Consider the following 21,074-nt stretch of genomic DNA (forward strand, 5'->3'; position numbering starts at 1 on the left):
AAAGACAGTTTATCTTCAAATAAATTTATTTTGCAGTACTGCACATAGTTGGTGTCCTGAGTATCTCTGCCTCTGAGGGTATCAGGAAGCCTGGGTACATATGCTTATTATATGCCATGATGCAAGGAGGCCTAGAGGAGTGACTTGGCAGCAGGGTTAGTTCCCAGGAAGAAGTTGGCAGCCCTGGGACCCACATGGAGCTAAGGCACTGCCCAGAACAGACCTGGCCGTTCATTACCTAACAATTGAGTACCCATGAAACTGCCTTTCAAAAATAGGGGTACATGGCTGGGAGGTGGTGGTGCATGCCTTTAATCCTAGCACTTGGGAGGCAAGAGCAGGTGGATCTCAGTTCAAGGCCAGCCTGGTCTACAGAGTCAGTTCCAGGACGCCAGGGCTACACAGAGAAACCCAGTTCTGAAAAATAAATAAGGGATGGGGAGGGGACAGGGCCAGCAAAATGGTTCGGTGGATGAAGGTGCTTGCTGCCAAGCTTGACAACTTGAGTTTGCCCTCTAGAACCTACGCAATGGAAGGAGTCACAACTACAAGTTGTTCTCTAACGTTTACATGCATGCACACAAAGTTTTTTGAGTTTTTGTTTTGAGACAGGGTCTCTACATAATCCTGGTTGCCTTAGAACTTGCTTTGTAAACCAGGCTGGCCTTGAACTCACAGAGATCCACCTCCCTCTGCCTCCTAAGTGCTGGGATTAAAAGGCGTGCGCCACTATGCCTGGCGCCAAACATAAAGTTAAAAAAGGAAGAGGCCCAGATCTCACCTTTACGGATAGTTACAGGGATGGTTAAAGGACAGCCAGGCCTAGATGAGCCTTATCTCTAACAACACACACACACACACAAAAGGCGGGGGGTGGGGGTGGGGTGGGCAGGAGAGGAGAGTAGCTAGGTGTGTGCGTGTGCAGTTGAACCCCCTGGAACTGGAGTTACAGATGGTTGTGAGCGGCTATGTAGGTGCTAGAAATTGAATCTGGGTCTTCTGGAAGAGCAACCAATGTTCTTAAAATTGCTGACCCATCCTTCCAAGTCCCAGGTTTATTTTTATTTTACATGTATGAGTGTTTTTGCCTGCACATATGTATGTTATCATGTGTGTGCCTGGTGTCTGAGGAAGCCAGAAGAGGGCACTGGATCACCTAGAACTGAAGGTACAGACTTGTAAGTTGTCATGTGGGTGCTGTGATGTTTTTAACCTCTGGATCATTTTTCTAGTTCCCATTTTTTTTATTGATTTTCTTATTCATGTATTTTTTTTTTAGGTATGAGTACTCTGTCTACATGCATGATAGTGAGCTTCAAATCCCATTACAGATGATTGTGAGCTACCATCTGGTTGCTGGGAATTGAACTCAGGACCTTTGGAAGACCTGCTAGTGCTCTTAACCACTGAGCCATCCCTCCAGCCCGAAATTAATCTTTTTTAGAAAGAAAGGGTCTCTTGCCAGGTGGTGGTGGCACACATCTTTATTCCCAGCACTCGGGAGGCAGAGGCAGGCGGATCTTGTGAGTTCAAGGCCAGCCTGGGCTACAGAGCGAGTTCTAGAACAGGGCTACAAAGAGAAAACCTGTCCTGAAAAACTTTAAAGAGAGAGAGTTTCTCATTGGCCTGGAGTTTACCAATTAAGCTAAACTGACTGTCCAGTGAGCCCCAGGGGTCCTCCTGTCTTAACCTCTCTTAACAGTCCTGTGATTATAACCATATAGCAACCCATCCAGCATTTTTGTGGGGGTTATGGGGTCATTCAGGTCCTCATGCTTGTAAGGCAAGTATTTTACCAACTGACCACATCTCACATTATCACCCCTCCCCTTTTTCTGTTTTGAAACAGTCTTGTGTAGCCCAGGTTGGCCTCCAACTCACCATGGAGCTGATGATAGCCTAGAACAAGGCCTGATATTCCTCCTACCTCCTAAGTGCCGGAATTACAAATGTATACCACTACACATGACTTAGATTCCCCCCCCCTTTTTTTTTTTTCTCTTTTAGACGGGGTTTCTCTGTATAGCCCTGGCTATCCTGGAACTTGCTTTGTACACTAGACTGGCTTCGAACTCACAGGCCTGTGCTCCCTAGCGCTGGGATCAAAGGTGTGCAACACCACTGCCTAGCTAAGTCTAGCTTTCTTAACAGAAGACTGAGGAAGGATCCCAGGGGAACTAGGAAGTGCTACAGAGATCAAATTAAGTCAGGAATTTAGGAAGGTGACCCCAGAAAATAATGAGGCTAAAGCTCAGGCCCCAAGATGCCCATATACCCTACAGACTTTGCCACTAATCTGGTACCAGACTGGACACTGGAGTGTTCACACGGGCCAGGTCTGAATAACACCATAACATCAAAAACAGACTGACAGTCACCCAATGGAAGGAGAGGCCTGGGGGCAACCGGGTCAGTTACTTACCAAAGCAAAAATACAGACACTTCAAAGGAGTGAAAAAGACATGAGCTGGGCGGTGGTGGCGCACACCATTAATCCCAACACTCGGGAGGCAGAGACAGGAGAATCTCTGAGTTCTAGGCTGGGATGTAGCTCAGTTTGGAGAGTGCTTGCCTAGCAAGCACAAAGCCATGGGTTCAAAACAGATATGGTGATTGATGTAAGCCTGTAATCCCAGCAGTTAGCAATTAGAGTCAAGGGGATCATAAGTTTGAGGACAGCCTGGTCTACACATCAATTTCTAAGCCAACCAGGACTTTATAATGAGACCCTGACCATCTCAAGAAAGACAAATTTTGTGTGATTCCATTTAGCATAAATTAGAGGTTACTATGGGTGTGGTGGCACACACCATTAATCCTAGCAGAGGTAGGTGGATCTCAAAGCCAGTCTGGTTTACATAGCAATTTCCTGGACAGCCAGGACTATATGGAGAGGCCTTGTCTCAAAAGGGGGTTGAGAACTGGAGAGATGGCTTAGTGGTTAAGAGCAATTACTGCTCTTGCAGAGAACTCAGGTTCAGTCCCCAGCACCCACATCAAGCAGCTTATAACTGCTTGTAACTCCAGTTCCAGGAAATCCAGAGCCCTCTTCAGGTTTCCACAGGCACCAGCACAAATGTGACATACATGTGCACATAAATGAAAATAAATCTTTTTTTAAAGGGTGTGCAGGGCATGGTCAAACACACCTTCAATCCTAGCACTTGGGAGGCAGAGGCAAGCAGATCTCTTGAGTTCTAGGCCAGCTTGGTGTACAGAGTGAGTTCCAGGACAGCCAGGGCTACACAGAGAAACCCTGTCTTAAAACAAAACACATACACACACACACACACACACACAAAATACCACCACCCCCCCCAAAAAAAAGAAGATCTCCTGCAGTTGGCTATTTTTACTCTTTGCTCTTTGGGGGCTGCCACCCAACTCCCAAATTAATACACAGAGACTTAGTCTTATGAATGTCCAGCCTTAGCTTGGCTTATTTCTAGCCAGTGTTTTTTAACTTAAATTATTCCATCTACCTTTTGCCTTTGGGCTTTTACCTTTCTCTATTCTGTATGTCTTTACTTCTTACTCTTTTGCTGGCTGTGTGGCTGGCCCCTGGCATCCTCCTCGCCTCCTTTTTCTTTTTCTTTCTTTTTTTTTTTCTTTTTTGGTTTCTCTGTGTAGCTTTGCAACTTTCCTGGATCTCACTCTGTAGACCAGGCTGGCCTCGAACTCACCAAGATCTGTCTGCCTCTGCCTCCCGAGTGCTGGGATTAAAGGCATGTGCCACCACCGCCCGGCCCCTCCTTTTTCTTGCTCCTTCTAATTATTCTCTCTGTCTGGAAGCCCTGCCTACTTCTCTCTCCTGCCTACCTATTCGTCATTTAGTTCTTTATTAGCCCAATCAGGTGTTTCAAGACAGGCAAAATAACGCAGCTTAATACAGTTAAACAAATGCAACATTAAAGAATGCATCTTTGGGGGTTGGGGATTTAGCTCAGTGGTAGAGCGCTTGAGGCCCTGGGTTCAGTCCTCAGCTCTGGAAAATAAAAATAAAAATAAAAGAATGCATCTTTGTATCATTAAATATTCCACAGCATAAAAAAATGTAACACATCTTCAACTAATATTCTACAACACTCTCCAGCACTTCAGAGAGCCTGCACTGAGTAGCAAATTTTACCAGACCAATGTGGTCTTTCTCTAAAACTTAGGAACCAGTCTGATCTCCACCTTCCTACCCACTCCCAAATTCTAGGTCCTGATGCCGGGACCCCAACCCCCAGCACAGCAGAGACAGGGGTGAAAATGATTCTAGGAGTCCCTTAATTGTGGTCAGTGTGTTTACAGTCTTTATTGTAAAGAAGTTGCAGTTGTAACAGGGGACACTGAAAATACACAATCACGGATTGTTCTTTCAGAAGAGAGAGGAAAGATCCATATATACAAAAATTGTAAACATGTTCACTTAAATATCCACGTAATTGGTCTATGCTACAACGTACAGGGTTGTCGTTCAACTGCAACTCCGCAGGGAGGCATTTTGTCTGGAAGAATGAGATATGGCAACGCATTTGGTTTTGACTTGATGTGAAAAGCCAGCTTCAAGCAATGCATGAGTAGTCTGCTACGCACAGGGACCTGATCTGGGCCTTAAAAGGGAATAGGCGATAGAATAGGGAGGGACTGGTTCAGGAAACCAAGGTAAAGCCATTTACAGGAATGACTCTCTCCAGCGACACCCTGGGCAGATGAGACCTTTAGTCCTCTTCTTGTAAGAGGCTTGTCTTGCCTGTCACCCAGGTACCCAGCTGTCTCACTCCTCCCTAGGGAAGGTCTTTCTTACTGAAGGGCAGGTACCCAGGCCCATAGCTGTCTATGCCGTCCTGGCCAGAAGCACCCACACCTGGGCAGGAGCCACACAGAGAGGGGGCAGCTTATGGGGGCACTATGAGATGAAACCTGAAGACTGAATCACAATCACAACACCGACAGGGCTGAGCTGCTCTAGGGATCCTGCAAGAGGAAGTACAGGGAGCCTCTGGACAGGGTGGACCACCATAATAGGAGCCAGGGCAGTCACTGCCCTCAGGGACGTGGGACTGGGAACAAGGGCCATAACGCCCACCTTAGGGTGCAAATAGTCTCCCTCTCCCTGGTCCTCAGAAGCCCTTGCACCCTGCCCTGGAAGGCAGCTGGACTTCTGACCCTAGAGTGGACAGGTGAGCCACTGGTTGGCTGGCCTATGAAAGGAATGCCTCCCAGGACAGCCCACTCCAGGCAGTACTGTTTTCTTCTCAGGGCCTTAGGACTAGGACCTCTAACTAGGGGGAACTAACTAGGGACAGTCCAGGCACCCCAGGGAGGCTACTCCCCCTGGTCCCAGAGGCCCACAGTGGCCACCTTCTCTGTCCTTGGCACTGGGACGGTAGGACCCAGGAAAGGTCCCAGGAGGCCTTGAGGCCTACGATGGTGAGGTGGCCTTCCAGCCCTGGCTGGAGCCTAACAGCTACTAGTAGGCAGGCACCTGGTACCCTTTGGGGCTGGTGTCCAGGGTTTCGGTGAAGGGCGGGCTCTGGTATGTTTCTGTGCCCTCCACACCACTGCCCACTGGGTAGCCTGGGTAGGTCTGGGCAGCCCCAGCACCTAACTGATCTGTGGCAAAGAGAGACATATCGGTGCCCAGGCGGAACCGCTGCAGGGCCTTCACGGTGAGCGCCACCTGGATGGGAGAGCCAGGGTCAGCAGAGGCAAACCCAGAGACACTCCCGGCCCCGCCACCCACAAGACCCGCACTCACCCAGCTGAGGATGGAGAAGAAGCTGAACGCGATGGCGGCCCGCGCCGCATCCCCAGCCTGTACAGTGCCTGGTCCTGGCGCTGTGCGTTGCCACTGATTGGTGAGGAAACAGAAGCCTACGAACCACAGGAAGGACCAGACCCCTGCAGGTGGGGACTGGTGATCAGATGGTGTTCCACTACCAGGATCTGTGTTCTAGTTGAACCATTGAGAGAAGGTGCAGTGTCTCTCAGGTTCACCAGCAAATCCCTGTTTACAAGACCCTCAAGGCCCCGCCCCTTCGCAGCCCAGCCTTGTTCCTGGTATCCCTTTCACTAGGCTAGCCACCGGCCCGAGTCCCGGGCACTCCCAACGCTGGACTCCATCCATACCTCTAGGTCCCGCCCTCTCATGGCTGGGTGCTACGGGCTCAAAACCTCGCATCTCACAGCCTACTACATGCCCGGAAGAAGCCCCGCGGCAGTCCCCGGGCCTGGTCCTACTTCTCAGAGGCCCAGTCACGCCCCTGCAAAGGCCCTTTGATCCCCGGACTCAAGTCAGTTCGTACCTCTCGGGCCGCTTTCGCTCAACGCACCAGGTCCCGCCCCAGCCCACTCCCTACGTCAGGCCCCGCCTCTCACCGCCGGCCCCGCCTCTCACCGCCGGCCCCGCCCACCTGAGAAGCCCAGGTCCAGGAGCACGGCGCGGCGGCGGTCTCGGACGCTGCTGATCTGCTGAAAGCGCACGTCCAGCAGCAGGAAGGCAGCGCAGGCGATGAAGGCCCCGAGACCCAGCACGACGCCGAAGCGACAGGCGCCCGCGTTTCCGTTGAAGACGCAACGCAGCTCTGGACCGCTGTCCGCGTTCACGTAGCCCTCGTTGACTATCGGCCCGAACACGGCTATAGAGAACACCTGCAGGCAGCAGGCGGCGCTTAGGGCTAGGAGGCCTCCTCGAGCCACTGCCTGAGGCAGCTGTTGCCCCTGTCAAGAGCCCCAAGTCTCCATGCCTGTCCCAGAGTTCCCCTGCAACACTGAACCCATTTTCCCACCCTCTTGCATATTGAGGAATTATTGAAAATAAAGAAGCTGGGCAGTGGTGGCACCTTTAATCCTAGCACTCAGGAAGCAGAGGCAGGCAGATCTCTTGAGTTCGAGGCCAATTTGGTCTATAGAGGGAGTTCTAGGACAGCCAGGGCTACACAGAGAAACCCTGTCTCAAAAAACAAACAAAAAGAAGCATTTAAGGAGTGGCTAAAACCGCTACTTTGTATAGGTTTGCATGGAGGTATTGTATGCCTGTAATAAGGATTAGAGGAAGACAGCCTTGGCTACATAAGACACTAATAAAACAATAATACAGGGCTGATGAGATGGCTCAACAGTTAAGAGCACTAGCTAGGTTCTCCTACAGGACCAGGGTTCGATTCCCAGCACCCACATGGAATCTCATGACTGTAACTCAGTTACAGGGGGTCTGATGCCCTCTCTGGCTTCTGCCAGTACCAAACACATGGTGCACAGACATACATGCAGGAAAACACTCATAAATATAAAATATCAGAGACACCATTCTTCCTATCCTCTTTATAAGGAGGCACATTAGGGTTCCCATGGTGAAGTCATTTCTCAGGGTCATATGACTGCTAAGAGCCCTGGCTCCTCTGCAGGTCTTGGAACCTATGGCCTCTCAGAGTAAAATTAAAAGTGTGGAGACAGGAGCCTTCACCTATATGGGTGACTTCCAGGGTTGTGGTGGGCCAGGGCACTGTTGAGGATGAAGCCAAGGGATAGCTATCTAGAGAAATATACAAGTATGTCAGTCTTTCCCCTTTTGAACTGGACCTCTGCACATGGGAGCTGTGTGTGTCTGCTTAGTATACCACATGGAGTAAACTAGCTAGGAACGCTGGGTCCAAGAACGTCCACTAGCAATAGTAGACACCAGAAATGACCCCCGTGAGTAATCAGTTATAATGCCAGTCAAGAGCATTTGGGCTCTAAAGCTGACCACTGACTTCTAAGGTTTGGTCCGACCCAGTACCTCCTGCCCACCAATTCTCTGAGGCATGATGGAAGCAAACCACAGTCATTTTAAAGTAGATGCTTCTAAGTCTAGGCAGTCCTGTGTTTCCAAGAAATGTCCTCCAGTCTCAAATCGTATTTCACTCCTTTCTTGCCCAAACTCCTTGATAATGTAGTCATGGAAAATGCCACAGCATGGACATGTCCCTTGAGAGCAATCCACAAGTCAGGACCAGAAGAGTCTTGCTTCAGTCCACTAGGTGTTGGGGGGAGGGGCTGCCCCACCCTGGGAACCGCCCTCCTCCAAGACAGGCATGGAGATTAGACCAGTGCCAGGGGGACAAAGTCCAGAACTTGGCACCCATCTCCTAACTCTCCTTCTGTCCTAGGGGCTAGAGCAGGCAAGATATGCATCAGTAGGATGGATTACCCAGTCTGCAGTTCCCATGCCATTTCCAGGAAGCCCTCCCAGATGAGCCCCTTCTAACTACACCAGCTTGCCCTTCTTCAACTCACAGCTAGACCTAAGGGGTCTGGAAAGGGCCATCTCCGTCTAAATGAACCTGACGGATTCATGATCTGGTAAAGTGAAGGAACTGCGATTCCCCCTTGGCTCCCATGCCCCCTCTCCCATCTGGAATTTAGTCCCTGCACCCCTCGGAGAATCACATCCGCAGCCCTGTGCCCGCTTCCAGGTTTTGGGAACCGGAAAAATGAAGAGAAGGCTGAGGAAGGGGACTGGATTAGACCTAAAGAGGAATTGAGGGCAGGGGGAGACCAGCAGTGACCTCTCAAGGTCTATTGGAAACAGCCGCCCTTCCCCCGCCCGCAGGTGGGCGCGCCTAGCCATGTGACGTCACCCCAACCTGCGGTCGGGGGGGAGGGGCCGGCGGAGAGGAGGGTGAGGGGCGATGGGCAGGGGGCGGGTGAGGGTGGGAGACGGGGATGCTAGGAGAGATGGGGGACCGGAAAGGGGCCTGCTTAAGGGCCACTCACCCAGGACACGACCCGCAACAGGGTCTGGGGCCGCCGTGCGAAGCTCACGGGATCGAAGGCAGCTCCCGCACGGCCCGCGCCGAAGGAGGCTCCCTCCATGGCGGGACCTGTGCCTTCTGTCCGTTTGTCCCGCCGGCCTGCCCTGCCCGAGACCTCCCGGGGCTGCTGCTGAAGCTGCTGATGCTACGGATGCTGCCGCTGCCGCCGCCTCCCGGGAGCGCGCGTCGGCTGCGGCGGGGGCGCGCGGGGCGGGGCCGAGCCAGCGCCCCCGACTGGGTCCACGCGCCGGGGTCCTGAGCCCTGCCCTCTGTCCATTCCGCTCACAGTCCCCTGTATGACAGAGTCTGAGATGGGGACATTCTCTGCAAAGACAAAGCGAGGTCTTCATGGGTTTTAGAGGTGGGCAAGAGAAGGTAAGGACTGAGCTCAGATTTTGCCGCGACCAAGAGCATCGACAGAAGGACAAGCACATCACTCCGCTTCTCTGACCAGGAGGGCCTTTTGGTGAGTATGTAAGGGGAAACTGAAGCCTAGCATCTTGCCCTTTGCCTTCAGGGAGAGAGAATCAGCCCCCAGACCCTAGTCTCAGAAGACCAGGGGTAAATCACTTCTCATTAGCCCTTTAATCATGATAGAAATAAAAAACATGTAAGGAAAGAAGCCCCTGACCTCTTTTTGGCTGAGAATGAAGAAAATCTCAGCTCAGAGATGTGATACACACTCATATTGCCTGTGGCTCACATCTCCACTGTATTCTGGCTTCCCCTTCACAGGTTGTACCTTCCTAACAGGGTAGGTGAAGAGTGGCGGCAGCTACCTGCAGGAGCACTTGTCTGGGAGGCAGAGTCCATGTGCCAGCAGCAGTGAAGGCTGAACATCTCTGTTCTCTTCCTCTGGCTGGGTCATGTCTTCCATGAGCTCTCTCCATCTCTGAGTTCAAGAAGGGGAGAAATGGCAGACATAAGATCTTAGCCCCTTTTTGGTTTTTTGAGACAGGGTTTCTCTGTGTAGCTTTGCGCCTTTCCTGGAACTCACTCTGTAGACCAGGCTGGCCTCGAACTCACAGAGATCCACCTGCCTCTGCCTCCCAAGTGCTGGGATTAAAGGAGTGCGTCACCACCGCCCAGCGCAGAGATAAGATCTTGTCCCAGATGTTACCCAGCTACCCTGGCCACTGCTGGGAATTCCACAGACCCACTTCATGCTCCTTCAGTGCCAGGCTGGTAGGAGACTGAATAGCTCTACCTTCATGGTCACAGCAGAAGCTGAGTATAGTAAAAGATCATGGGTGAGGCCTCTAGTTGTCTGTCTCTGTCTTCCCTGGGACCAGAGCCAGGTTTAAGCAAAGTTTACAGTGCCAAGCATTTTACTGTGACCCGTTGTTCATTCTTCAGAGGGAAGTGTAGCTGGAAGTACCTGGTCCAGTCCCTAGGAAACCCATGGGTTCTGGTCCAAAACACTCTTCAGCCTAGTTGGAAACAGGTGACCAGAGCAGGCGCAGCCCACCAGTTTGGTCAACTCCCTGATACCTAATCCCACCCCATCCCCTTTTAGCCATGGGCAGATCTGTGCTACCACCTATTTCCCCCTTTTCCTCCATCATTTTCATCAGTACCCCCAAAATGCAGCACATTCTTTGAAAAACAGTCCTTGGGCTGAGTATATAGCCCAGTGACAGAATGCCTGCCTACCATGCATGGGCTCTTAGAGTCAATTCCCAGCATCACCAAACAAACAGCTTTTGGTCTCACTTCTGTTCCCCTTAGCAGCAAATTCAAGCTGTTACCCACTTATTTCTAGCACTTTTCCTTCCCCCCTTTTCCCTCAGATCCCCCAGTATAAATCAAGCCCCTACCCTGCATCTAGCCAGGTACCTCCACCTGCCATTTCAGAATCAAGCTGGATTCTCCTGGCTCATCCATACAGCTTACACCTCTAATGTCTACCTCATAGCCTTTTTATTTCCCCATTGCTGGGAATAGAACCCAGGGTATTATGCATGCCAGGCAAGCATTTTCCCTCTGAGCTAAGTCCCTAGCCATCATGAGCCTCTTCAAAGTGCTTTTCCTGCTCGGGAGGCAAAGGCAGGTGGATCTTGGTGGTTTCCAAAAGTGCCTTTCCTGTCCTTCCATTTGCCAGACCTATGGGTTTGAGAGTCCCTAGGACCTTTCTCCCTCTGTTGTTGACAGGATCTCTATGTAGTGCTGGAATTAAACGTGTGTGCCACCAAGCCGGGGAGTGGTGGTGCACGCCTTTAGTCCCAGCACAAGGGAGGCAGAGGCAGGCAGATCTCTGTGAATTCAAGGCCAGCCTAGTCTAAGATATGCAGGTGCTGGAGATCTACACTCAGGTCCTCATGATCACAAAAGCACAGCAAACATTTCCCCATACCACTGTCCTGGAACTTGCTCTGCAGATCAGGCTGGCCTTGAACTCACAGAGATCTGCCTGCCTCTGCCTCTCCCGTGCTGGGATTAAAGGTGTGCGCCACCACCACCCAGCCTGTTTATTGTTTCATTGTTCTGTGTCTGTGTGCGTGTGCATGTGCGTTGGATTGTACATGCCAGTTACTGGGTGGAGGTCAGAGGACAATCAGTTCCCTCTTTCCACCTTGGGTTTTGAGGGTCACACTCAGGTAGTCAGACTTTGAGTTCCAGGATAGTCAGGGATGTTACACAGAGAAACCCTGTCTGGAAAAACCAAAACAAAAAAAGGTGTGTGCCACCATGCTGGATCCCTACTCCTTTGTGCTGCCTCTTTCACTCTGTATGTGCTGACAGCTCTCCATGCCAGCTCAAACCACGACCTTCCTTTACACTACAGTTCCACTTGTCTTGACCTGGATGCCCTGAACAGGAACAATATGAAGCTTTGATTTTTTAAAAAATAAATGTACTGAGTTATTAGTTTTCCCTCTCTGTTTTAAGAACAGCCAAGACAAGGTTTCTCTGTGTAGCCTTGGCTGATCTGGAACTCAGTATGTAGACCAAGCTGGCCTCAAACCTCAGAGATTCTGAGTACTAGGGCTAAAGGTAAAGGGATGTGTTACCACACTTTGCTTTTTTTTTTTGTAATGTGTTTTGAACCAGAAGTGGGGTCACACACCTTTAATCCCATCACTCAGGAGGTGGATCTCTGTGTTTTGATTGTTTGGCCTGTATTTCTGTATGGGCTTCTGTACCAGGTACACATGGAGGCCAGAAGAGGGTGTTGGATTCCTGGGACTGGAGTTACAGATGGTTGTGAGTCACTACATGGGTGCTGGAAGAACAGCCAGTGCTCTTAAATGAGTGCTCCACTGGAGGCACAAGAAGTCATGCCCAAGCTAGTCCTCACCCACAAAAGGTCCGACACAGGAAAGAATGGTATCTTTATGCTCTGAGGACTGGGGCACCCACTGCTGCTGGGATGCTCTGATTGGGAGCCTTGCCTAAGGACAGATGGAGCTGAGCAGATCCAGAGGAGCCCAACAACTGGAGGGTGCACCCTCAGCATTCTGAATTCCAACGAGACACAAATAACCAGATGCCAACACTGGCCACTCTCCATTTGTATCCCACAGCCCCCTAGTCATCTTCAGCTTCTTTCTCACCAGGGGGGTTCTCTGACTCTTCATGAAGTGCTTGTCTCAGCTGCTCCATAGTGCTTCTGCCAGAACTTCAGACAAGAGCATCCAACTAATCACAGAAAAGCAAAAGCAGGCCTGTCCATCGCTGTAAACCCCAGTACAAAACACACAGAAACCAGGCCCTAAGTCACTTCATTTTATTTTGGTCTCAAACTCTAAGGAAGCAGATGTTCAGGATCACCTGCTGACAGGCATGTCATAGCTGTGGAAGACCATGTGCCAGGCAGGCAGTGGGCAGTATGGTGGGTACACCCTAAGAGAAGAACCCTACTAGAGCTGGGGACAGAGTATAGCATAGACAGCTCGGTACCATGCTTCAATTCTGAAATGTCACAGAGCGGCCTCGGTCACAATTCTGTAGGCACCCCTGGATATGCAGTAGGATGGCAATGGTCTAGCCTATCTTCCTACAGGGCAACCGCGTCCCAAGTGTGTAATGGGCAAGCGGCTGAGGCTGCATTATAAAGGGTATGAGGCCGCCTGGACCACTGCCCCTCTCATCTTCGGTCCCATGGGGCTTTAGCTGAGGCCACCAAAGTGTCTGCAGTGGGCACCTCCTCCATTTCTTAATCCCGTGGGGAGGGTTCCCATTGGCAGTGTCCTAGGGACCCCTCCCCCCACCACCCAAACAAACTTTGGCTCAGATACACTTTAATCATAGGCCGTCCCTCTCTAGCCGGCTGCCCGTGGAGCTTGGCTAGGTGCCCCACATGCTCTGCTGACGACATCTTCTAGTCGCAGGAGCCGTCCTTCCAGCCGTCACGCCATCGCTCATCTACTCTCGAACAGTCAAAAGCAGGCTTGCCCAGCTTCCGATTCACCTCATTGTGCAGGCGGCACAGCCACTGGCTGAAGGAGACCCGAGTGCGTGTGTCTGGCTGGTTCCTGCCTATCCTTTGTGAGAGAAGCACGGGAAGCACGTAAGTGTTGACGCCTCTGTCCTTCCAGTGCCTGGGGGCAGGGAGCCGGGCACGGCTATGAATTACACTTGGGGGTGCCTAGAAAGCCAAGAAAGACCAGGGTTGACTCCGGAGTTTCCTGGGCTTGGGCAACTCCCAGGGCTGCCCACTCATCTGATTGGCAAGAGCCCAGAGTAAGGTATACTAAAGCAGGCAACTTTACAACCTTGTAACAATCAGGCGCCTCACCCCGTGGTCTCTAGCCCCAGGCAGAGTCTAGACAGGTGGGGCCTGGCACAGAGTGTTTCTTAGCGCCAGGGGCCCAGTTCAGCCTGAGATCCCCCTCGTTCCTAACTGTCCAGGCTTCAGAGAGCAAGTGCAACTAACTGCCCAACAGGTCCAACCTAGAAACACCCGTAAGAATAGGTTAGGCCATTGAGAGTGATAGTTTATCCTTCCCGTTTCTAAAGTCAGGAAGCACGCTGAGGGACTAGGGAAGTTAGGCAATGTGGACTCTTAGCCAATCTGCCCATGAGGAATAAATAAAGGGAGTGGCAGGGAAGACCTTCCTAAAAACCTTAAAGCTAACGATCCACAGAACTGGGCTTTTGAGGAGGAAGCAGAAAGCTCCCATGACCCAACGTCCCTTTTGGTGATCCCTCTCCTAGCAACCTGTCACTTCCGTATCTATTTTTCTGGGTCCCTCTCTATGACATCAGCCAGGCCCCCTTCAGCACTCACCTCTTCCTTATGTCTTCCGCGCACTCCTCGCAGGGGTAAAACTTGGAAAATAAATGTATGAACTGGGCCATATCTTGCTGCTGTTCTGGGGTGGGCATGTCCGGGTAATAGGCGGCCAGCGTGTGGAGGAAAGCCCAGGTGTGGCGACCTAATTCCTCCCGATCCTGTGGACAGTCCTCCCTAAACTTGGTGTCCCGCTGCAGAAGTAGGCCGACCAAGGGTCAGTTCACTCTTCCCCAACCAAAAGCCCACAAAATTCCAACCCAGTGGCAGATGGCTTGCGTTGCACGCCAGAGGCTTTGGGTTCGGATTCCCAGTATCACCAAAAAATAAAGGAAACAAGAACGCTCCCTTTTTCAGTTGGCAGCCTAGTAAACCGATCCGGCAGCCGAAAGCTCAAAGTTCGAGCCTAACGGTGTGTGTGGGTGAGGGGGTGGACATGTTCAGGCATAGTTAACCCTGAGGAAACCCGATGTGGGGCGGGGAACCGGGGACCGGGCGGGCGGTCAGGCGGGGCATCTGCACCTTCTGCTGCGTCCGCATCCACGACTTGAAGTCCACGCAGGCCCGGCACGGCCGCTTCCCGAGCTCCGAACCTTGCGGCGCCGGGGCCGAGGCCGAAGCCGGGGCCGGGGCCGAGGCGGCGGCGTCCCTATGCCCTGTGCCACGGCCCCGCGCGTCAGTCACCAAGTCCTCGGTCATGTCGGAGCGCGCGCCGCGGGGCAGGAAGGAGAAGGCACGGCTGCGAGGGAAGTCCGTGGGCTCGCTGGGCGCCGCCATCTTACCGGCGTACTGACGGCGGGGCCGAGAGGACCTCCGGAAGGCTGGCCAGGCGAGCGCGCACGCCACGGCCAGCGCGCGGCGGCTGGAGCGGGAAAGGCGGCCCGGGGCTGGGCTCAGGCTGGGGCGGGAGGCGGAGCCTGGCGGCGGGGCGGGGCTGGGGGCCGAGGCGGTGGCCCCGGGCGCGGCGGAGTGGGAGGCCTCGGCGCGGGAGGAGGCGGAGCGGGAGGCCCGGGCCGAGGCGGCATAGGGGGATGCGGCTCCGGCTCGGCCGGGACCCTTGCGCCTGGCCGCCCGCCGCGGGTCGGCCGTGCGTGGTCCATGGTGGGGCTCGGGCTTCCTCCAGAAGAAGTGGAGTGAGTTGTGCAAGGTGCGCCGCGGCCCCGCTGAGAGCTCGGGCTGAGACGAGGTCCGAGAGGCTTCTCGCGTCGCCCCCATCGCTCGGCTCAGACCCCTACCGGCGGCCGAGGTCTGGGCCTTTCTGCCATAGGACACGTCCACCCACACGCTCCTGGGTGCCTTGGCAACGCGGGGCGTGGCCTCACAGAGACCAGACGGCACCCGTGGCTAGGGTCGACCTTTGCCGCAGATACTGGGGGCCTGGAACCTGGCAACCCTGGGAGAGGCTGCGGAGTAAATCCTGCGGGCGCGTCTCCAGCCTATAACCTGGAAAAAAAAGATTATTGCATAATGATGTATAATAATAATAATAATGATGATGATGAATATTAATATTAATTACGTTAATATTAATATTCATTATTATTATTTCAGCCTCAGGAATTCCCTTTTTTTTTTTTGAGACAAAGTCTCATGTAGCTTGGGCCAACTTCGAACGCTGTATGTAGATGAGTGACGATGACGCTGAATTCCTCAATCTTCTGCCACCACCAGCACCTCCTCAAGTGCTTGACTTAAAAGCTTGGGCCAGTCCCCTCCTCCTAGGCCCAGCCAAGCGACCCTGCATAAGCCCCAGGTTTCAAACAGCCAGCTCATGCAATGAGCACAGGACCCGGTCCCACTGCCTGGATGCCTCCCAAACTGATCAAGCCAATCGACTGTCTCACCCATTCAGAGGGCCTGATCCAGTTGGGGGTCCCTCATGGAGGGTAGGCTGGGAGAAAGGGGAGGGGGGCGGGAGGGTGCAGAACAAGGGAATCCCTGGCTGATATGTAGAACTGAATTGTGTTGTAAAATAAAATAAAATAAAAAGCCTGGGCCATCACAGGAAGAAGTCCTTCCCCTTCCTCCGTGTGTTCATTCATTCATTCTGCAAATATTTGTACAGTGGTACTCTACTCCAAGCGCTGTTTCCATCACTGAGCAGAACAAGGAACAAGCTTCTGTTTCCGGCTTCTTTAGCCTTTGACCAGCGGTGAAGATGGGGAAAACCCAGTCACGGGAATAAATTTTATTTACAAACTGGTGAAAGTCGTGCATAGGGTGTGGGAATATCGTTCTTTTTAATTGGAGACCCTTAGGCACAGGTCTGTAGGATGAGGAATCATCTCAGTATGTATATTTTGCAGAAGCACCAAGACCACTGGGAACAGGGCTTTGGGGAGGTTGATGGAGGCCAGAATCCAGAGTTGGGCAATGGCTCACCAATGACCATGCTAGAAATTGGGATTTGTTCTAAAAGCAGTGGAAGACATTGGGCAATTTGGGGCAAAGCTGTCTTGACCTGATCCCACTTTTATTTTGCAGGATTTCTCCTATTTTGTGAGTGATTCCCGCTCCCCCCCCCCCCCACAGAGTTTCTGTGTATCCTTGACTGTCCTGGAATTTGCTCTGTAGACCAAGCTGACTTTGAACTCAAGAGATTCTCCTGCCTCTGCTTCCCTCTTAAGTGCTGGGATTAAAGGTGTGCACCACCACTGCCAGCTTTTAAAAAAAATTATTTATTCTTATGTGCATGTATCGCTGCCTGGAGGACCAGCCTCCAAGCAGCTCAGGGCTCAAAGGGAAACCCACAAAGTCGGTGTATTATGACTTTTTTTTTATCTGAGAGGGTTAAGGGAAAAAGACACTTACATACTCTTTTTTTTTTTTTTTTTTTTTTGGTTTTTCGAGACAGAGTTTCTCTGTGTAGTTTTGCGCCTTTTCTGGATCTCGCTTTGTAGACCAGGCTGGCCTTGAACTCACAAAGATCCTCCTGCCTCTGCCTCCCGAGTGCTGGGATTAAAGGCGTGTGCCACCACCGCCCGGCTAAGATGAGGCATGGTTTCTCTGTAGCTTTGTGCCTTTCCTGGAACTCACTCTGTAGCCCAGGCTGACCTCGAACTCACAGAGATCTGCCTGGCTCTGCCTCCCGAGTGCTGGGATTAAAGGCATGGGCCACCACAGCCCGGCTTCACATACTCTCTTGATGGTTTCCTTCAGACCTTTTCTTTATTCTTCTTTTGCATTCTCTATTTTTTATTTTTCTGATGATTTCTCTCATTCTTGATGTTTTCCTTCTATCCCTTTTTAACTCTCTCCAACTCTATTCTTTCTCTTACAGCTTAAGCAAAATCTTTCAGGCAATATAAAAATTACAATGTGGGGCTGGAGAGATGGCTCAGAGGTTAAGAGCACTGGCTGTTCTTCCAGAGGTCTTGAGTTCAATTCCCAGCAACCACATGGTGGCTCACACCATCTGTAACGAGATCTGGCTCCCTCTTCTGGCCTGAAGGGATATATGTAAGCAGAACACTGTATACATAATAAATAAATAAATTAAAAAAAAATTATAATGTGGTTACATTGTTTTTCAAGTGAATGATTATAATGAATATAAAACAAACAGTAAAAAACAGCATGTTTTCCGTATCCCTTACATGATTAAACATTTTACATATTACAGGTGAAAAACAAATTATCATTATTCATACCCAAGCAACTTGTTATAGATTAACCATGTGGGCAAGCAGGGTATTATTCTCAGTCAGGTCTTTTACCGGCAGGCTGCGATTTTGCAGTTACAAAGAAAAGGCCAATTACTTTATTACTTATCTTGAAAGGTAATCTTATAAGGAATCTTAAAGGAATCACAAACCTAAACTTTTATATATGAAAAAAATCAATTAGCTCTACTTTAAATCTTTAGGGTACATACCCACTCATCAATAGGTTTTTTTTTTTTTTTAAATGTCAGGAGATCTAGGGCAAAATGGATATAAGGAATTAATCATCACCTTTGATCACCAACCAATCCTAGCAAGAAAAGTGCATCAGCTAGTAATAATTGGCTTGCTTTGTTCTTGTTCCCTGGCCTTAAAGAGTTCCACATTCACCTATGTGCCTTTCTAAAACTTTAGATTGTCTTCTTGAGTTTTTCACCTCAAAGCTTTTGACAAAAACACCTTAGTCTAACTTTAAGTTACTTTCAAAGCTTTGTTTCAGCTGTGATGCACTTCGAAACCTGTGAACACACCTCCCAACATTAAGGTTAAAAGAATTTAAGCTAGCTGGACTAACTGGGACTCAGTTGTTTTTCTTTTTTTTTTTTTTTTTTCCCCCTTTGGTTTTTCGAGACAAGGTTTCTCTATGAAGCAAGCCTGGCTGTCCTGGAACTCACTCTGTAGACTAGCCTGGCTTCTAACTCACAGAGATCTGCCTGCTTCTGCCTCCCAAGTGCTGGAATTAAAGGCATGGGCCACCACAAGCTTCAATTATTTTTCTTAACCATTAACCTAAGTCACAGTCTATATGGCTCATGTGTTGTATCAGTGTGACACTTCCTTGTTTATATTTTTAATAATCAAAACTCTATTTTTAAAAAAAGAATTATATATATAATATATATATTCTTATATAATTATATATATATATATATTCTTATATAATTTTATATATATATATATATATATATATATATATATATATATATATCACCAGATCTCATTGTAGATGGTTGTGAGCCACCATGTGGTTGACTCAGGACCTCTGAAAGAGCAGCCAGTGCTCTTAACCTCTGAGCCACCTCTCTAGCCCCACTAAACTATTTAAACTAACATTATCATTTAGACAGTTCAGCTTAAGAAGAAATCATCTTCATAACAATCCACAGGTAAAAATGTCCAGTAGAATGGGATGTTTCTATGAGATAAACACACTGCATTACAGGCAGTGAGGATTCTCCCCACACCCATTTACACCATGCCAGATACCAAAGAAAGACAGCAGCAGCAAACATGTAAAGGCACAGCAGAAGCCAAAGACATTCTGTGGTCTGGGTCTCAAGGCCTTGCCTCTACCTGAGTGAGATTCACCCATCAGGGAGGTGCCTCCTGGTGGACTGACACCCTGAAGTCAATTGCCACCTGCTCCTCTGACATGGCCACTAACATTCATTGGTGTTTTGCCTGCATGTATGTCTGTGTGAGGATGTCAGATCCTCTGGAACTGGAGTTACAGACAGTTGTGAGCTGCCATGTGGGTGCTGGGAATTGAACCTGGATCCTCTGAAAGAACAGCCAGTGCTCTTATCTGATTCATCTCTCCACCTGTGAGTGGATTCTTAAGAGACAGGGAGCAACTTCTTACTAGCCACAGAGTTGGGACTCCTCTGTGTGCATCTAAGTGAGAGGTATGGTGATATATTGTGTACCCTAATAAACTTGTCTGAGGATCAGAGGACAGAGCCAGCCACTATATTAGACAAAGAGGCCAGGCAGTGGTGGCACACACCTTTAATTCTAGCATTCAGGAGGCAGAGATCAGTCTGGATCTCTGTGAGTTCAAGGCCACACTAGGAACAGAGGCAGGCAATGGTGGCACACACCTTTTTTGTTGTTGTTTATATTTATTTATTTATTTATTTTTCTATTATCAGCTTGATACAGTATAAATTCTTATCCTAATAGTGAGAGTGAAATGTTTTATTGAGGCTTGCCCAGTAATTGAGTAAAACCAAAACTTATAAGCCACAGTCATCCTAGGGTCCCCCTGCTATGTAGCCTCTCTGGTTCTGTGGGTTGCAGTCTGATTGTCCTTTGCTTTATATCTAGTATCCACTTATGAGTGAGTACATACCATGTTTGTCCTCCTGGGTTTGGGTTACCTCACTCAGGAGGACATTTTCTAGTTCCATCCATTTGCCTGCAAATTTCATGATGTCATTGTTTTTCTCTGCTGAGTAGTACTTCATTGTGTGTATGTACCACATTTTCTTAATCCATTCTTCAGTTGACGGGCATCTAGGTTGTTTCCAGGTTCTGGCTATTATGAATAATGCTGCTATGAATATAGTTGAGCATGTATCTTTGTGTATGATTGAGCATTCCTTGGGTATATGCCCAAGAGTGGTATGGCTGGGTCTTGAGGTAGATCGATTCCCAATTTTCTGAGAAACCGCCATACTGATTTCCACAGTTGTTGTACAAGTTTGCACTTCCACCAACAGTGGAGGAGTGTTCCCTTTGCTCCGCATCCTCTCCAACATTGACTGTCATTAGTGTTTTTGATCATAGCCATTCTGATAGGTGTAAGGTGGTATCTCAGAGTCGTTTTGATTTGCATTTCTCTGATGATTAAGGATGCTGAGCATTTCTTTAAATGTCTTTCAGCCATTTGTGATTCTTCTTTTGAGAATTCTCTGTTTAGCTCTTTAGCCCATTTTTTAATTGGATTGTTCAGTATTTTGATGTCTAGTTTCTTGAGTTCTTTATATACTTTGGAGGTCAGTCCTCTGTCAGATGTGGGGTTGGTGAAGGTGTTTTCCCATTCTGTTGGCTGTCTTTTTGTCTTATTGACCGTGTCTTTTGCCCTACAAAAGCTTCTCAGTTTCAAGAGGTCCCATTTATTAATTGTTGTGCTCAGTGTCTGTGCTGCTGGTATTATATTTAGGAAGTGATCTCTTGTGGGTGGCACACACCTTTAATCCCAGCACTTGAGATCTCATTCCTTTAATCCCAGGAAGTAATATGGTAGGACAGAGAAAGGTATATAAGGTGTGAGGAAACAGGAGCTCACTCTCTTTAGGCTGAGGATTTCTTAGAGGTAAGAACTTGTGGCTGGCTGTTCTGCTTCTCTGATCTTTCAGCTTTTACCCTGATATCTGGCTCTGGGTTTTTATTAAAAGAGCATCTAAGATTCGTTCAAGAGAGGAGGTAGTGGCTATGGAGGATAAGTGGAGGGCATCTAGGGTTGGTAGGGGCCGGCAGAGGCTGCCAGTTGGGTGGTTAGAGGGGTTCACAGTTCCTCTAGGTCCCTAGTGGTGGGTACTCACGGCTTTCCCAGTTGCTATCTTCTGTCTTCTAATGTTTGAAATAGCCAGTATGTAAGAACCTGTATGTTGT

At 49.8% G+C, this 21,074-nt stretch overlaps 2 protein-coding genes across 3 annotated transcripts; both read right to left on the reverse strand.

The window, feature by feature from the left end:
- Positions 1-4,275: 4,275 nt before the first annotated feature.
- On the reverse strand, positions 4,276-8,903 carry Syngr3 (synaptogyrin 3). Its single transcript, XM_059269188.1, has 4 exons — positions 8,746-8,903; positions 6,402-6,639; positions 5,747-5,889; positions 4,276-5,668 (listed from the first exon to the last, which is right to left on the reverse strand). Exons 1-4 carry the CDS (start codon positions 8,842-8,844, stop codon positions 5,459-5,461), a joined length of 690 nt encoding a protein of 229 aa, XP_059125171.1. The 5' UTR covers positions 8,845-8,903; the 3' UTR covers positions 4,276-5,458.
- Positions 8,904-12,494: 3,591 nt separating this feature from the next.
- On the reverse strand, positions 12,495-15,309 carry Gfer (growth factor, augmenter of liver regeneration). 2 transcript variants are annotated; one of them, XM_059269190.1, is made up of 3 exons: positions 14,539-15,309; positions 14,014-14,210; positions 12,495-13,262 (listed from the first exon to the last, which is right to left on the reverse strand). In XM_059269190.1, exons 1-3 carry the CDS (start codon positions 15,229-15,231, stop codon positions 13,196-13,198), a joined length of 957 nt encoding a protein of 318 aa, XP_059125173.1. In that variant the 5' UTR covers positions 15,232-15,309; the 3' UTR covers positions 12,495-13,195. The 2 variants fall into 2 exon arrangements, with proteins under 2 accessions (XP_059125173.1, XP_059125172.1); XM_059269189.1 differs by having other exon boundaries at positions 12,495-13,267; positions 14,539-15,297.
- Between the last annotated feature and the right edge of the window lie 5,765 nt (positions 15,310-21,074).

Source organism: Peromyscus eremicus, chromosome 8a (genome assembly GCF_949786415.1).
Source record: "Peromyscus eremicus chromosome 8a, PerEre_H2_v1, whole genome shotgun sequence".
Lineage (NCBI taxonomy): Eukaryota > Metazoa > Chordata > Mammalia > Rodentia > Cricetidae > Peromyscus > Peromyscus eremicus.

Coding starts and splice junctions, on each gene's coding strand:
- Gfer (XM_059269189.1), bottom strand. CDS start 15,231: ATGGGGGCGACGCGAGAAGCCTCTCGGACCTCGTCTCAGCCCGAGCTC. Junction 14,211..14,538: donor GGATGCGGACGCAGCAGAAG/GTGCAGATGCCC, acceptor CTACTTCTGCAG/CGGGACACCAAGTTTAGGGA. Junction 13,268..14,013: donor GCGGAAGACATAAGGAAGAG/GTGAGTGCTGAA, acceptor TCTCTCACAAAG/GATAGGCAGGAACCAGCCAG.
- Syngr3 (XM_059269188.1), bottom strand. CDS start 8,844: ATGGAGGGAGCCTCCTTCGGCGCGGGCCGTGCGGGAGCTGCCTTCGAT. Junction 5,890..6,401: donor CCTGGACCTGGGCTTCTCAG/GTGGGCGGGGCC, acceptor CCCCACCTGCAG/GGGTCTGGTCCTTCCTGTGG. Junction 5,669..5,746: donor TCTTCTCCATCCTCAGCTGG/GTGAGTGCGGGT, acceptor TCTCCCATCCAG/GTGGCGCTCACCGTGAAGGC.